General features: G+C 41.0%; 1 protein-coding gene and 1 long non-coding RNA gene across 3 annotated transcripts in view; one reads left to right on the top strand and one right to left on the bottom strand.

Annotated features, from left to right (window-relative positions):
• LOC119617176 overlaps positions 1 to 1,530 on the bottom strand; it is a 17,718-nt gene extending 16,188 nt beyond the window's left edge. Inside the window, exon 1 of the long non-coding RNA XR_005233375.1 lies at positions 256 to 1,530. This is a non-coding gene — a long non-coding RNA (uncharacterized LOC119617176). The remainder of the gene's footprint in view (positions 1 to 255) is intronic.
• Positions 1 to 15,631, top strand: part of mta2 (metastasis associated 1 family, member 2) — a 45,787-nt gene that overhangs the window by 21,303 nt on the left and 8,853 nt on the right. For both annotated transcript variants that reach the window (XM_017427065.3, XM_017427066.3), the window contains exons 2-6: positions 2,027 to 2,094; positions 4,575 to 4,668; positions 12,109 to 12,226; positions 15,113 to 15,176; positions 15,306 to 15,423. In XM_017427065.3, coding sequence (XP_017282554.1) covers positions 2,027 to 2,094; positions 4,575 to 4,668; positions 12,109 to 12,226; positions 15,113 to 15,176; positions 15,306 to 15,423 — 462 coding nt within the window. The remainder of the gene's footprint in view (positions 1 to 2,026; positions 2,095 to 4,574; positions 4,669 to 12,108; positions 12,227 to 15,112; positions 15,177 to 15,305; positions 15,424 to 15,631) is intronic.

The following is a 15,631-nucleotide window of genomic DNA, read 5'->3' on the forward strand; positions in this document are numbered from 1 at the left end:
CCTCCACCTATCAGCCACCTCTTCAAACATATCCAACTTGCAGCACTTCTCACATCGCATGCTTATTGTCTTTTACTCCTGCAGTGTTAATAATACAGCACAACAAGTGTCAGAGCAGCAAACCACATGGAAGCATCTTAATGAGCACTGATGTCAGTTAGTGCTTTATGATTTAGGACAGGACTGTTGCCTGTTTCATGTCCTTGCTGAAAAATAACCACGTCTGCACGACTGAGTGAAGTTTACTTTACTCACCCCAAGTCCTGCAGCTGGTGCTAATTCTGCTAGCTGGGGATCTTTATATTCCTTCATGTTCATGTTGATGAGAACACACTTGAACCTGTACAGATGTTATAATTTGATCAGAATATTACCACGTGCATCCCAATTGCGTTTTACCCACCACTTCCAAAAATTGTGAAAGATTGAAGTCTTGCACCACAACTAACAGACAATACATCACTGGAATTACAGAAAATAGGGAATTCAAAGCAACAACCAGTTCACATTCTTTGCTGAAAAACCCTACATCTGCGTTCTGACTTCTTTCTTGGAAATAAACTCCGCTCTTAGATTAAACAAACCTGAATAAATCTTGAGTTGACGATCAGTTTGCCTTCTCTCAGTGCTGCTGTCAGTCTGCCGTCTTCTCTCTGGTTGTCTGACAGCAGCGACTCGTACATCAGAGATCCTTCGCTGGCTTCTCAGCAACAAAATAAAATCAACTCACACAGAGCTTTTGGTCGTCTCTTCAAATATAGGCTTTTCAGCCACATTCTTCTTGATTCCTTGTTTGTCTGTTCGCAGTAAAGTGAACCAGTGGTCACAGGAACAGTCTCTTTTCATTCAGAGGGAATATAATATGCTCAGGAATAAGGTGGATGCAGGATTGAGAGGTATAGATTTTGTTTTTAGTGTTTTACAGGTCTGGCTTAGTATGGGAAGAAAATAAAAAAATGTATCAGCAAACGTTTGGGTTTCCAGACTATTTCAGTTTTTTTTTCTAAGGAGAAAATGTTTACGAGTAAATTCCTTAAACAGATTGTTTCAGGTTGGCTATATTGGACCTCTTGGGTCATTCTTGGCTTCAAGCCTGGAGTTTAAGTTTTTAAGCCTTCAGTATGTTGGTTTTTGATGGATGGCTGTTCAGACAGAGGTTTAGACACTGAGCAGTGAAAAGTTGCAAATGTGGAAGTGCTCTGGCTAGTGTGCTCAGGAGGCTAGACATGATGCAAAAATATGCTGAGGGAAATTTTCTATTTATAGCACACTGAGAATGGCAGATGGGGCTTCTGGATTACTCCTATTTTTTGTTGTTTATGTTGTTTTATATTTCAGTACTACATATTTTAAATGTTGTCTGTATTTGAAGGTGTCTGGGATGAATCTTGTGGATATTTGGGTTCTCATACGCCACCTTTCTCTTAAACATCCCTGGGATGGGCTTGTAAAACCGCCACTCTAAAGGGAATATTTTAATGCACCGGGAGTTTTTAAAAGTCACACTCATTTGTTTGGATTGCAAAAACAGCAGAGTAAAAACCACAATGTAATATAAACTTCCAACTTTGCTTTTTAACTTCTGGATAATAGCCCAGAAAGGCTGAATCTGTACACAGACAGTGGGTGAATAAAAGTCTGAGGCAACTAGTTAAAGATGGGGTTTTAAACTACCATCTCTAGCTACTGCTGTTTTTAACGAACCACATCTTTATTCAATGTTTTCATTTCTCGCTAATGGCAAAATATGTTAACTCACTTATCAATCACACCTTTTTTAAATGTCGTTTCATCAAAATATCCAACTATAAAAAAATAAGTTATGAAGTGTACATTTTCAAAGTGGTCAAGTTTTAAATAACTGTAGCTGTTTGACACCAAGTTTCCAAGATAAGAGACTTTATGAGGAAGCCATTGTTTTGTGAACATGTCAAATTTTAGCAAACTTTGGTTTTAACTGCAGAGTGGAGCTTTTTTACTAGGTAGTCACGGATTCTGAATTTTTTGTTTCCGTCTTTTGTTCCAGACTATGTTTACTTTGAGAACTCCTCCAGCAACCCTTACCTGATACGAAGAATAGAAGAGCTCAACAAGGTTGGTAGTCTTTTCTTTCTTTTAAAAGTATCAAACACTGTACATAATTCTGTGGGGTTTTTTCTGGTGAACCAGTGTCCTCAAATACAGAAGTCTTATTATCAGTTTAAAACTGTAATCTGCATACAGCCTGCACCTTGTTTAGTAAATGTAGTGGCAGGGGACTGGGACAGGAACCACTTACGTAACAGCAGCAGCATATGACACCAGGCTGTTTTCCAGTCAGAGGATTAAGATCATTTATGTAACACTCTTGCATTGAAGAACTTGTAGAGTACTCAGAGCGTCCTGAGTGGTAAAGGCAGCAGAGCCCAGATACAAGAATAAATAGCAACACCAGTCATCCGGGCCCAGGTTGGAAGAAAATCAGAACCTGTATGAGCATAAATGATGTAGAAAGAATAAACCTCTTTGTTTCTTACATTGCAAGTTGCTGTTATAGTTACTGTTTGACAGTATTTCTGTGAACAATATATTTTCATATAATAAAATCCAGTGTTTTTAAAACATTTTCCCTCTCAGATTCCCATCTTGCACCAACAGAAAGCCAAGTCCGCCCTCTGTGCAGGAGGAATAACAAAAGAATAATTTGTTAATTTATCATTTATTTATCAGTAACAGATTGTTATCTCAACTCCTCTGAGATGATAAATAATTATTATTTAAAAACTGGTCCAAATCTGCCACTCTTCATTTCTAAAGTGTACTCCAGTAGATGAAATTGTAAATGTAGGGGCAAGTAAGGTGTGTATAATGTGGCTGGAAGAGGGGAACAAAATAATGTGTCAGGCCTAGAAAACAGCTTTGAAAGCCATGCACACAAAATAGACTGTAATTCTTAAAAGCTGGCTGTAAACTTGTAGCTGCACAGCTCACTGGTCGCGTTGTTGCAAACCCTCAAGAATTTGGTGAGACTATAATGTCAAATTCACCAATTTTCTCATAATTTTGAGTTGCCAGCTACTGTCTAACACTGAAACCCAGTGAGATACTGACTTTTAGTGCATCACAGTCTTTGTGTCTCCTGCTGGGAAGACCAGGCAGTCTTAATTGATACACTCTGTGTTTCAAGTGTTTATCACTGATGAAAAACCTCTGAGAAGGCCATAAACATACTGCTTTTAGCTGCAGATACAGACACGTTTCTTGGTACCCCTTTGTTAAAGGAAAAAAACACAAATAACTTGAATCTGACAAAAAATAATAATGAGGGCAAAATAATCTAAGGAAACTGGTCTTAACAAAAAGAATGGCACCCCTGAAAAAACTGAAAGATAATTTGCTCACAGGGACATGTTAGACTAAGATGTGTCCTGTAATCAGCATCACAGCTGTCTTTAGTTCTGTAAGCAGTCTGTCTGTTTAAAGGGTGAGAGGTAGTCACAGTGCTGTTTGGTATCATGGTGTGTAACACACTGAACATGGAGCACAGAAAGCTGAGGACAGAGATGTCTCATGAGCTTAGAAAGACAAAGATTGACAGCATGTTGAAGTTAAAGACTATAAGACCGTCTCCAAGCAGCTGGATGTTCCTCTGACTGCAGCTGCTCAGATTATTCACAAGTTTAAGGTCCACAGGACTGAAGACAACCTCCCTGGACGTGGACACAAGAGGAAAACTGATGACAAATTGAAGAGACGGAAATACAAATAGTAACCCAGAACTACTTCCAAAGGGATTAGAGGTGAAGTCCAAGGTCAAAGGTCATCAGAGTCAGATCACAGCATCAGTCTGTTTGAGTCAAAGTGAAGCCAAAGAAGAAGGCAGAGCAGAACACCAAATCTTAGGAAAGCCAGACTGGAATTTAACAAAATGCATATTAAGAAGCCTCAAAGCTTCTGGGAGAACGTCCTTTGGACAGATGAGACAAAACTGGAGCTTTTTGTGAGTCCCATGAGCTCTGAAACATGCTGCCTGGTGTCAGAAAGCTTGGTCTCAGTCTCAGGTCATGGATCCTCCAACAAGATAATGACCCAAATCACCAAGAATGTCTCAGAACCAAACATTGGACCGTTCTGAAGTGGCCTCTGAGCCCTGATCTAAATCCTGTTCAACATCTGTGGAAGGAGCTGAAACATCTGGAGGAGGAACCCTTCAGACCTGAGGCAGATGGAGCAGTTTAGGCCACAACACCTGTGAACAGGTGCAGAAGTCTCATAGGTACAGAAATCACCTGACTGCAGTGATCGCCTCCAAAGATTGTCCAACAGAATCAGTACCATCCATTTTGTCAAGGCCAGCTTCATTATATTTGTTTTAAAAATAATGTTGAACCAAAATTCAAAACCAAAGACTGATTTTCATTAGTTGTTTTTAGTCTTCTTTTTTATTGTCAATTTCAAGTTATTTCAGTGAATATTGTGGATTTTTCTTTCTTTAACAAGAACACAAGCAAATTTGTCTGCGTCTGTAATCCACTAGGCATCGCACCAATGCTTCATTGTAGTTCCGACTTGAACCAAAGACTCTCTACTTACAGACAGCCAATGGGAACGTGGAGGCGAAGGTGGTGTGTCTTTTCAGGAGGCGAGACATCTCAGGCAACCTCAACACTCTGGCTGACAGCAATGCGAGTGAGTAGCACCCACAAATGTCCTCTCAGGGCCCCTGTTGAACAACACGAGCATGTGTATGATATGGCCCGCTGCCTTTAATGAGCCTGCTCCTCATTGTGTTTCCTCATAAAGCCTCAAAGCACCTCTTCAGCTTTTATGTTGTGAATTGCACCAAGGTCTGCTGCAGATTAAGAACATCACTTTTGTCTAAAGCGTATTTGTTTTGAGACTGGCTCTCTGTGCACCTCTTAGCAAAGACAACTGTTGGCCTTTAATTCAACACTCAGCCGTTAGTGAGAATTTACCAGACCTTGGTATTGCCTACTGCCAAATGGTGGGCAAAAAAATAAAATAAAAATGTTCAGTGCTCTGGTGCATTTTTATATTTTGGGGAGTGCAAGAAAGAGGAAAAAACTATAAAAATAAGAATAATATTCAATTATTCATAGTTGGTGTCAGAGAAAGGTTACATGATGCTGTTGAAAGTTATTTTTTTACTCTAAATGTTTTATTAAGAAGACATTTTTAGTTTATAAAAATATAGAGAAAAAATATTATTTTTTGGATATAATTATAGTTCCTGAGAAAAATCAGAATTTCTCAAAATCAGAGTCTGCAGGTCAGAGCTTTACAAGAACTGGTAATTTGAACCATCCTAGGAAATAAGTGTTTCTGAATTTTTAAAAATCTGATGTGATCTCAGTGAGCTTTTTAACAAAGACGTTTCTTCATTATTGTCTGTGTGTGTGGTTCCTTCTCCTGCCCTGTCTGCTCCACTCCAATGCAGTTCAGCTTCTTCCTCCTCCTCCTCCTCCTCCTCCTCCTCCTCCTCCTCCTGTGATCAGTGAGTCGGAGCTGGGAGGGAGGAGACAATGGGGTGGTGCTAATGACATGCAGACTAGTAAAGACGGATCACATTCACTCATTGTGCCCACCCCGCCTCCAATAACAGCTTGCCTTCCTCCTCCTGGGTCCTGACAAAGACCAAACACACACACCATACCTCTAAAATGGATGGAAGCAAAAATCTTGGTGTGGTTCTCAGGCCTGACACGGAGTGGTTGTTGGTTGATCCTCCGTGTGTGAGTGTGAGTGTGTGTGTGTGTGTGTGTGTGTGTGAACACGTCTAAGATTTGGCTCATTTAAATGAACATAATTTCTTTGTGTATTGTCACCATGCCTGCTGGCAGCTGTGACAAGTCCTTGTAAACAGCACTGTGGATGCAGACATGTTTCATGATATGGTGATCTACATCAGCGGTCCCCAACCTTTTTAGCTCCACAGACTGGTTCATTATCAGACAGTATTTTCACAGACTGGCCTTTAAAGGTGTGGCGGATAAATACAACAAAAACAAATGATGCGACTGGCATTAAAACGGTGGTATTTTTAAAAACATAATAAATGTAAATCCAACGTGTCCTCGCAGCTTTGTTACCTGCGTCCTGGTGTTGTGTTATCAACATGAATGACAGTCTCCTCTTCCCCTGATGTTTTCTGGTCAGTATGGTGATGTTTAAACTTTAAAATACGATCCACCACAAATATAAAGTGCACAAAGAATACAACTCACCATAACGCTGAATCAGTGTGAGCCCTGCGCCTGTTTCTCAGTAACCAGACGGTCCCATCTAGGGCTTCCAGAGATGCTTGTTTTTTACTTGTTTTGCTGCTTGTGGGTTTGTTTTTAGCAGTAATGTATCACGTGACCTCGATAAGCGTTTTGACACGCATCAAAAGTGAGTCATAGATGGATGTAGTGGAGAGAATCCGGTCAGTTTTCAAAATAAATGTCGTTCAGACTCCGAAAAAATAAAAATACGAAAATACTCCAAGTTAAATATTCTTTCTGTGCGGCCCGGTACGAAATGACCCACAGACCGGTACCGGTCTGCGGCCCGGGGGTTGGGGACCTCTGATCTACATCACCACCAAAACTAAATACATTAATGCAGGGGTGCCTGGTTTTCTATAGTTATTAACTTTGGTTAATTAAGTGGTCAGAAACTAGTAAAATGTCTTCTGTAATTTTTACTATAGTTTGATTTTGCCGGGTTTAGTGTGTTAGTCGATATTTGCTCCCATACATTAAAAATAGTAAAGATGCATCTGTTTTTATATCCCCGTCCTAAGACAGGATGTATTAAGTTATGACGCTGTCCGTTTGTCGGTCTATCTGTGGACATTTTCTTGTTCGAGCTCTAAACTGATAAGCCTTCAACATGGAAATGTCAAACTGCACAGCTGGACACCTCATGTGTCAAGGATGGTTCCTATTGATTTCAAGGCCATGTGGTCAAAGATGAAGGTCACTCCTTTTTGAAAACCTTGTCTGAGCTCGAACTCTGGACACATGTATTCACGATTGTTGTGTGAGGGAATTCAGGCTTTTGATTTTGATTACTCTGACAGTTTTCTGATGGGTGCATTATGTATCGTTGGTGATACTCTTGTTTGTGTTTTTTTTATTTTGTTTGCTTTTAAGCTGATTGGATTCCCACAACTGATATTGCCTTGTTTAAACTGAACAAGCTCTTTAATCCTTTTCAGTTGTGGTACAACAGTCTAAAATTTTAGACAGCAAAAAATTTACCTGTTTTATATGACTGCAGGTCTAAAGGTGGTGTCCCACTGGGAGACTAGTTAGCAAACAGCGATATGAGGGAGCCGTCAGAAAGTCTTGAGGTTTTCAACTTCTTAACAAGTCACAGAAACGTGCAGTCCTGTCCCTTCAGCTTTGAACATGTTCAAAAAAATACAACAGTTCTTCTCTCCAAGTAGTCATAGATTTGCCTCCAGAGTGCTAGAGCTGTGTTTTAACACCTGCTCAGGAGCGCTCATCTGACAGAAAACATCCAAGGCAAACCTCCAGGTCTAAAGACCACACTGATGATAAATAATAAGTATTGGAAAACTGGTCCAAATCTGCCAATCTTCATTTCTAGGTTGTTCTCTCTCTATCTCATTGAGGTGTACACTATTCCTGCCACTTGGTTATGGTGTTCCATGTACATTTTGCCTGCCTGCGTCTTACATCCAACCCTTTATATGCTGGACAGTCTCTGGGACATCTTTGTACAGCTTTCACCTTGGATCCTGCCTGGTATGATACACCCCGGCCTCTATTGCTCTTTGCTGCGATGATTAGTGCCTTTGTGCTGTCCTTCAGTCCTCGTCCACATTCGGTGGCAAAATAGCTGGTTGGTGGGTGCAGTGGTATTGTTGCATGACTTTAAAATAAAAGATCAGGGGTTCAAACCCTATTTAAAGCCAACCTCTCTGCGAAATGAGCAAGAGAAATAAAAACGATCACCTGCCAGCTTAACCGTCACCCAGATTAACCAGGTCCCATACTGTGATGATCTTACCTTACAATGAGGGTCACAGTATGGCACAAGAGGTCAAAGAAACAAATGCCAAATACTAGTATATTTATTTATTTATTTATTAACAGACGTTAATTCCTCCAGAAGCATAGCACCCTAGACGGGTATCAGAAGGTCTTTTTGTTACAGAGCTGCAGGCGAGACAGCATGAGTTGAATTTTTCCCGTTTGCTGAAGCAGCAGAGTTGTGCTGTTTCATCAACAAAATCAGGCTGGTAAAGACCTTTCAGCAAAAACAAATAAAAAGCATTGATGCAAATTAATGTACGTCACCATAGCTATAGCCATCCATCCATCTAAGAATGTTTTTATATCCGCTGGATCCTGCACAGGGTTGGAGAGGGCCAGTGTTAGAGGTCAGCCGATAAGGGTTTTCTACGATGTTTAGAAAATCAGGGCAGCTGATGGCCGATTATACAACAACATTTAATTTTTTTATTTTAGCCAATTTGTATTTTTCATTTAACAAAACCCAACAATGGTAGCTTAATTTAAATAAGCATAAAATGAACAACCCTTAGAAGAACTTCTACACTAAAAAGTAATGTATAAGAGAGAATTCTGCTTCAAAAACTAAACTGTGGCCTACATTAAACTGCTGCTGCAGCTTCATTTTCCAACTTGGTAATTAAGTCTGCACAAGCATAGCCCATTGTCAATTTCTTATTATTTTTTTTACGTGGCTAATATTGGCTGATTAAAGTCAGTCTGTCTCTAGCTGGTGCCTGTGCACATGGCGCATTGGTGCAAAATAGTTACCCCACGGGTAAGAAAGGGCAGCCCATTTCCAGCTGCTCGTGTTCAACGCAGGTTACAGTTTACAGAACCCCTCAGCATGATGGTCAGGTGACTATCAGTGAACATGACAGCTGACATTGTCGTGTCGCAGCATGAAAACTCTGACATACATTATATGTTGCTTCTCCTACTGTCCAGCCTCTTCTTGCTTTAGTGACTTTGTCACCGTCAGTCTGACTTGTCAGACTGACGGAATGGTGAAGTTAACAATGTTGTGCAACCCATGTCTGCAACCCATGTCTGAGTTAAGCTCATCTTAAAGTTTTCTCTGCTGCTGCTGCTGCTGTTCATTTGTTATCCCCTGCCACCAAAGGCAAAGGTGATAATGTTTTACTGTGTCTGTTTGTGCATGCACTATGGCATTAGAAGAAGTGAAACACTCAATGAATTTTGATGAAACGCCCAGAAAGTAATCATTCGATGTACATCCACAAATGATTAACTTTTGGTGTCAGCCTCATTGAAGTTGGCCACCAGAGCTGAGCAGCATTAGCAAAACACTAAAATAGCTATAACTCAGCCATCTTTACTGATATTAGACTAAAATTTAGCGAGTTAGTAGCCTATAGTTATGCCCAACACATACTCAGCACTCTACACCACCGTAGTAGAGTGTTTCGCAACGCGTAATTCAAAGTGTTAATTTATTGTGCAAGATCTGTTTTTAAAACTCTGCCGTCGACTCTGTCTGTCTGTTAGCAAAATCTCTCATAAACCACTTGACGGATTTCAGTTATTTTACTTATTAACCTTTATTTAACCAGGCAAATCCCAGCGAGATCACAGATCTCTTTTGCAAGGGAGGCCTGGGCCTAAAGGCAGCCTAACATGCATGTTTTTAGACTGAGGGAGGAAACCGGAGTAAACTCACGCAGACATGAGGAGAACATGCAAACTCCACACAGACAGACCCCAGGTCCAACCCAGGGTGTGAACCCAGGAGGTAACAGTGCTGACCACTAAGCCGTCGTGCTGCTTAGTGAAGCTCACAGAAAGTAGTCATTGGATGACACAACTAATTGACGTGAGCCAAAACAAATGGCTCTGACCCAGTCAGGTTTACAAATATCGTGGTAATATTTGGTTTGGTAGTAGCTGAGCGTCATCCTCAACACATACTTCAAGTTTGAACGACTCTGGCAGGACCGTGCGATATTGCATGAGATCACACTTAACGTCGTTTACAAGGTTTGACTAAAATGCTCCAACTCCGTCATTTCTCAGCAAAAGATGATCTTAGTTTGAAACTCTGACATTAAAGGTGGGTTAATTCTAAACTGCTTTATCCTTCTCGCTTTTTTTTTTTTCAGCACAATTTCACTCCTCTGTCTCACACTCACTCACTCATTCACTCTCTCTCTCTCTCACACTCACACACACACACTAGTTCTTTGTGCAGAACAAAAGACCCTTGATCTATCCCTGAGGCCCACAGCATGCACAGAGTTAATTCTGACTTGCCTTGTTTTTTTTTTTTTTTCCCCTCAGAGAAGGAAGTGTGTGTTTGTCTGGGTTGCTTTTATATTGTGTGCGATTAAGGTGCCTGTCGCTCCTTCTGTGTGTGGTTTCTGCTTGTGTGTGTGTGTGTGTGTGTGTGTGTGTGTGTGTTGAGAGTTAAACGTACATGTTTGGGGTGGGGGGATGGGCGTCTCAGGTTTTGGCACACAGGGTTTCCCACTTTATCTGGCAGGGACTAAGCCGGACAGAGGAAGAAGGAAGGCGGGGGTTGAGAGGTTAACAGGAAAAGGGGTGTGGCTTAAGGTACTGTCCTTCTCTCCATATTACTGTTTTTTTTTTTTTTTTTTTTTTCCCTCTCACGTCCTCTCCCCCCCATGCCCTCTCTGACAGGGTTTCCTTTGGCTGAGTGCAGGGGCGGAGTCCACAGAGATGAAGCTAAATAGGCCCTCCCCTCCAGCTTGCAACAAATTACTCACCCGCCTGAAATTCGGAATGCGCAATCTAGTGGCCAAGTTCACACACAAACACAAACAGCCGTCAGTGGCTTTGTGCAGATAGGTTTTCCTCGTGTGGAGACGTCAGTCACACGGCTCTGCTGATGTACACTAACTTCACCTCCTCGCTCCTGCTTCAGGGCCTGTGTGTTCTGACCTGCAGACCCACAGATCGGGTCTGCAGGTCCTTTTTCTGGTTTTACAGAAGCACTTTTCCCTAACCTGTGTCAAAGTGTGTTTCATACAAAAAGAATCCACTCCCAACCAGGTGACCAGGGGTGGTTAATTCATCAAACAGTCTAAACAAAGCCCAAGAGACGACAAACAAAGATTAAACTGATAGTAATATGATGCTGTAATAAATAGCTAGGATTCCTTGAAGGAATGCATATCACCCGCCACCTTTCACCCCAGACTTTTAGACTAAAATCGTTTATGGATTTATGCCCATTTTGGTCAAACCTTGGAAAAAACATTATGTGAAATGGCACGCTCAGAGTGTGTGTTGTAACCGACTCTCAGCCACAGCTGCACCAGATTTTACCTCAGTATCTGTAAAACTGGCTGTTGTAGCCATTTGTGTGCTTGCTAACTCTGCGTAGCTGCGGTGGCCATCTTTAATTGTGTTTACTCCAAACGTTAATTATTTGTACATCCAGACATTGTTGTCTGGAGTTTTTATTAAAATCCCTCTACTGGTCCATGGGATCTTTTGATAACGCAACAGATAAACAAACACACATGCACACGTAGGCAAAAACATTATTACCGTTAGCTTAGACAGGGGGCATTAATAATGCAGTATATTAGAGTCAAAAAAAAGATTAAAAATAATGCCACGTTTTTTGAAGTTCAGATTCCAATAATTATAATAATTAGTAAAGAAAACATTGAGCTTCTTGTAGCACCTACCAAGATGGCAGCACAAATTCTCACCTCGTTGGCATAGACTGCACTGTGGTTGGCCATTCCAGCGTATTTGTTCTATTTCAGTGGTAAAAACAGTTAGTTTAGAAAGTGCCATGATGCAGCTTGAATTGACTAAACGTCAGTATGAATACACAGGATGAGGTAAGGCGATAAGGAGGAGGACAGCACTGGGACAAAAGTTGTCCCCTTCCTTTGAGTCCTGCAGAGGGGACACCAGAGTTTGCTTCCTGAGGGCAGCCACCTGTCAGCTCATTTATTAATAGTCTGCTCATCACAAAAGATTTTCAGATGTTTTCCAGAATCATTTGTCTACGGCCTCCTTGAATGATGGTACACTTCTCTGTTGGACTGGTAGAAAAGCAGCACTGATGCTGGTGTGTTTGTGTTTGCAGGAGAGTTTGAAGAGGAGTCGAAGCAGCCATCACTGTCGGAACAACAGAAACACCAACTCAAACACAGAGAGCTCTTCCTGTCTCGACAGTTTGAATCTTTACCTGCAACACACATACGGTACGTATTCACAGGACAGCCGAAGCTTCCAACCGAGATGTGCTTTAGTAAGATGTCTGCTGAGCAGAATAAACTGCGGATGAAATGCTTCTTACCACAAGCACTCAACCCAACAAATGCAGTAATGTCAGTATTTGACATTTGAGAATCGATTCAAACTCTTTTGTGTCAGCAATGAGTTTAAAAATAGATCTGCAATCTACACCATTATCTTTGTTTTTTATAAAGTTTTTAGGAAATATTATTGAAGCAGCTGACAAAGTGTAAATAATTTCAGCTTGTTCTGAAAATCTGGTGCGGTTGTTCTGTTTCATACAGTTAGTTTGAGCAGTTAAACCTCTGGCAAAAAGATGAAATCTCCACTTTGAGTACAAATGTGCACTGTTTGAGTTTTCAGCTGTCTATAAAGGGCAGAACAAATGAGTTAAGTAAAAGAAAACCTCTTCATAAATAGCAGCAGATTATTTGGGGTTTGTTTAAAAAACACTTATTAGCTTTTTCAACTGTAGTGCAATTTTTGAGAAATTAGGACTTTTTTGACCTCTTTAATAATAAGTTCTGATTCCCTTTGGCTGATTACTTACAGTTCACTAACAAATTCCTGCTTTTGATTATTTGTTGTTGGGTTTTTTTGCATATTAGCTGTTTTTATCAGTTCTTCCCCCTGATTCATGGACGCCTTCCTTGGTCTATCTGTGTGTTTCCCTTTTGCAAGTTTCCACTTTGATTTGACTGAACGACCAACGTGTTTTGCCACTCTTTGTGTTGAACAAAGTTTTAGGACTTTCCCTCGTCTCAGCTGACAGCTCTGCTTTTCCTGCAGACTCTTTAACATATTCAGCCTTGTGCAGGAATTGTGCAGTCTTGTGCAGGAATTTATTTAACATTAATTCTAAAGTACATGTACCTATTGCACAGAATATTACTTCTTCTCTGCTGCTCTTTGTAAAGTATTAAGAGCTTGACAAGCTGATGTTAATTAATTAGCTGGTTTTTAGCCTCTGAAGTGAACCTGCTAACAAGCTAACTCTTGTAGCTCTTTGCAAACTTTTGCTTCAAAACTGCGCTCCCTTGAAAAAGAGAAGAATGTTGATTCTCTGGTAGACGAGCCATGACTGCCTGGGTTACTGGGTTATCCTACAAATAAAATGTGCAACCAACCAACAAGCCTGAATACTGGCTCAGAACAACAGGTAGGAGACAGGAGCTCTGTCCAGCTCTCCGTGTGACGGGAACTTGGGGGACACTTTGTCTCTGGTATCTTAATAAGACATTTAAATGGTATGATGGAAAGAAGTGGTTTGAACACCGGACCTACTGTATACCTTGAAACTGGCATCCAGCCCATGTCTGTTTCCATGCTAATCACTGCTCTTCTGCTTGTTTACTGGGTGCTCCTCTAATGCTGTTTGAAGCTTCTGCTTTAAGTTTCTGTAAAATGCAGAGCATCAAAAAACGATTCGGAGTCTGTACAAAGGTCACACACAGACACTGGACACCAATCACAGACCGTGATGCAGTGTGGTGTTAATAACAGGCCGGGTGCAACGGAGTGTGTTTGTGTTACTCTATAAAACTGTCTGGTCTAGTCAATAACTCAGATGTCCGGAGCTCGTCTCGACTTCAGAGATGGGAACATCATCCAGATGAGATTTCAGACTTGTTTGTTAAACTGTTCGCTAATGTGAGCTGCGACTATAAGGTTACTGCCTCGCTGGGAGGGTTGTTTTAATGAGTGCTTCTTATGGATAACACTTCCAAATGTGTGAAGTCACATAAAGATTAGAGGCCTAGCACTACTTGAAGGAAACCCGCTGCCTGTTGTCCCTGATTTCTAGTCTAAGATCAGCTTAACTTGAGAAATGACAGAGTTGTAGCCGTTTGGGGAAACCTTGAAAATAATGTTTGGTACAAACTCGTGATATTGTCAATGTCACGCTCAAAGTATGTGTTGTGAATGACTCTCAGCTACTACCATGTCAAATTTTATCTCAGTATTTGTAAAATTGACTGAATCATAGCCAGTCATTACTTTCTGAGCGTTTCATTAAAATCTGTCCACTCATTCAGATATTTTGCTGCTCAAGATGTCCGCCAGAGCTAAGCAACTTTAGCAAACACAAACTTGTTTATGAGTCAGACATATTTACAGATAGTGAGCTACATCAAGTGTGGTAGTAGCTGAGAGCCATCCTGAACAAATACATTTTTTGCCATCAACTATTGGAATCAGCTCTGTTAGCAAAATACCTCATCAGCTGCTGCTTGCTTCAGTTTTAATCAAACTTAAAGAAAGTTAATAGTGGATGTTCATCTATAACAGATAAACCTTTGGAGTCAACCCAGTTTAAGATGAACGCCACAGCTAATTAACCATCACAAAAATTACTAACCCTGTTTTACAGATGTTGAGCTAGAATTTGGTGTGGTAGTAGCTGAGAGTCATCCCCAACACTTACTCTAAGTTTGAACACATTTAATTCTTACCATATTGTTTAACACATCACACATAATGTTATTGTCAAGATTTGGCCAAAACAACTAAAACTAGAAGTTTCCTTCTGATCATTAGAGGATCTTAGTCCAAAACTCAAGCCAGGGGTGGGCAACCCCGGTCCTCGAGGGCCACCATCCTTCATGTTTTCATTGTTTCTCTGCTCCAACACACCTGATTTGAATCAATGGGTGATTAACAGGCTTCTGCAGAACATGAAGAGGGAATTTAACCACTGAATCAGGTGTGTTGGAGCAGGGAAACAAGGAAAACATGTGGTAAAGTGGCCCTCAAGGACCAGGGTTGCCTACCCCTGTCCTAGGCCTTTAATCGTTTCAGAGATTTTACAGTAGATATCCTTCCATCTCATCGACCCTGTGCTGTTTCTGCAGGGGGAAATGTAACGTCACCCTCCTCAACGAAACGGATGTCCTGGCTGGTTACCTGGAGAAAGAAGTAAGGCCCAGATTATTGATTCATTTCCCACTGATCCTGCGCCTGTTAGGGGCCGCATGCTGTTAAAAGACCCAGTGAGGACAAGAGCGTATCGAGCAGACAGCTGTAACCTTTGCTTCTTCTGTTCAGGACTGTTTCTTCTACTCGTTGGTGTTCGACCCTGTCCAGAAGACTCTGCTGGCAGACCAGGGGGAGATCCGCGTCGGCTCTAAATACCAGGCAGAGATTCCCGACAAGCTGGCTGAAGGTGAGCAGTAAACATGTGGTTTTATTTTAAATTAATTCAGTTCAATTTATTTATACAGCCAGCGCTAACTCACAACAAAAGTCATCTCTGTGCAGCATCCAAAAACATTCACATACGTTATGAAATGCCAGTTAGTAAAAGTTATCCATGCAGGGAAGCCAGCAGGTTGTTATTTGATGACTTTAAAAGAAATGAACAATGACTGAGA

Source organism: Kryptolebias marmoratus, linkage group LG7, assembly GCF_001649575.2.
Source record: "Kryptolebias marmoratus isolate JLee-2015 linkage group LG7, ASM164957v2, whole genome shotgun sequence".
In the NCBI taxonomy this organism is placed as follows: Eukaryota; Metazoa; Chordata; class Actinopteri; order Cyprinodontiformes; family Rivulidae; genus Kryptolebias; species Kryptolebias marmoratus.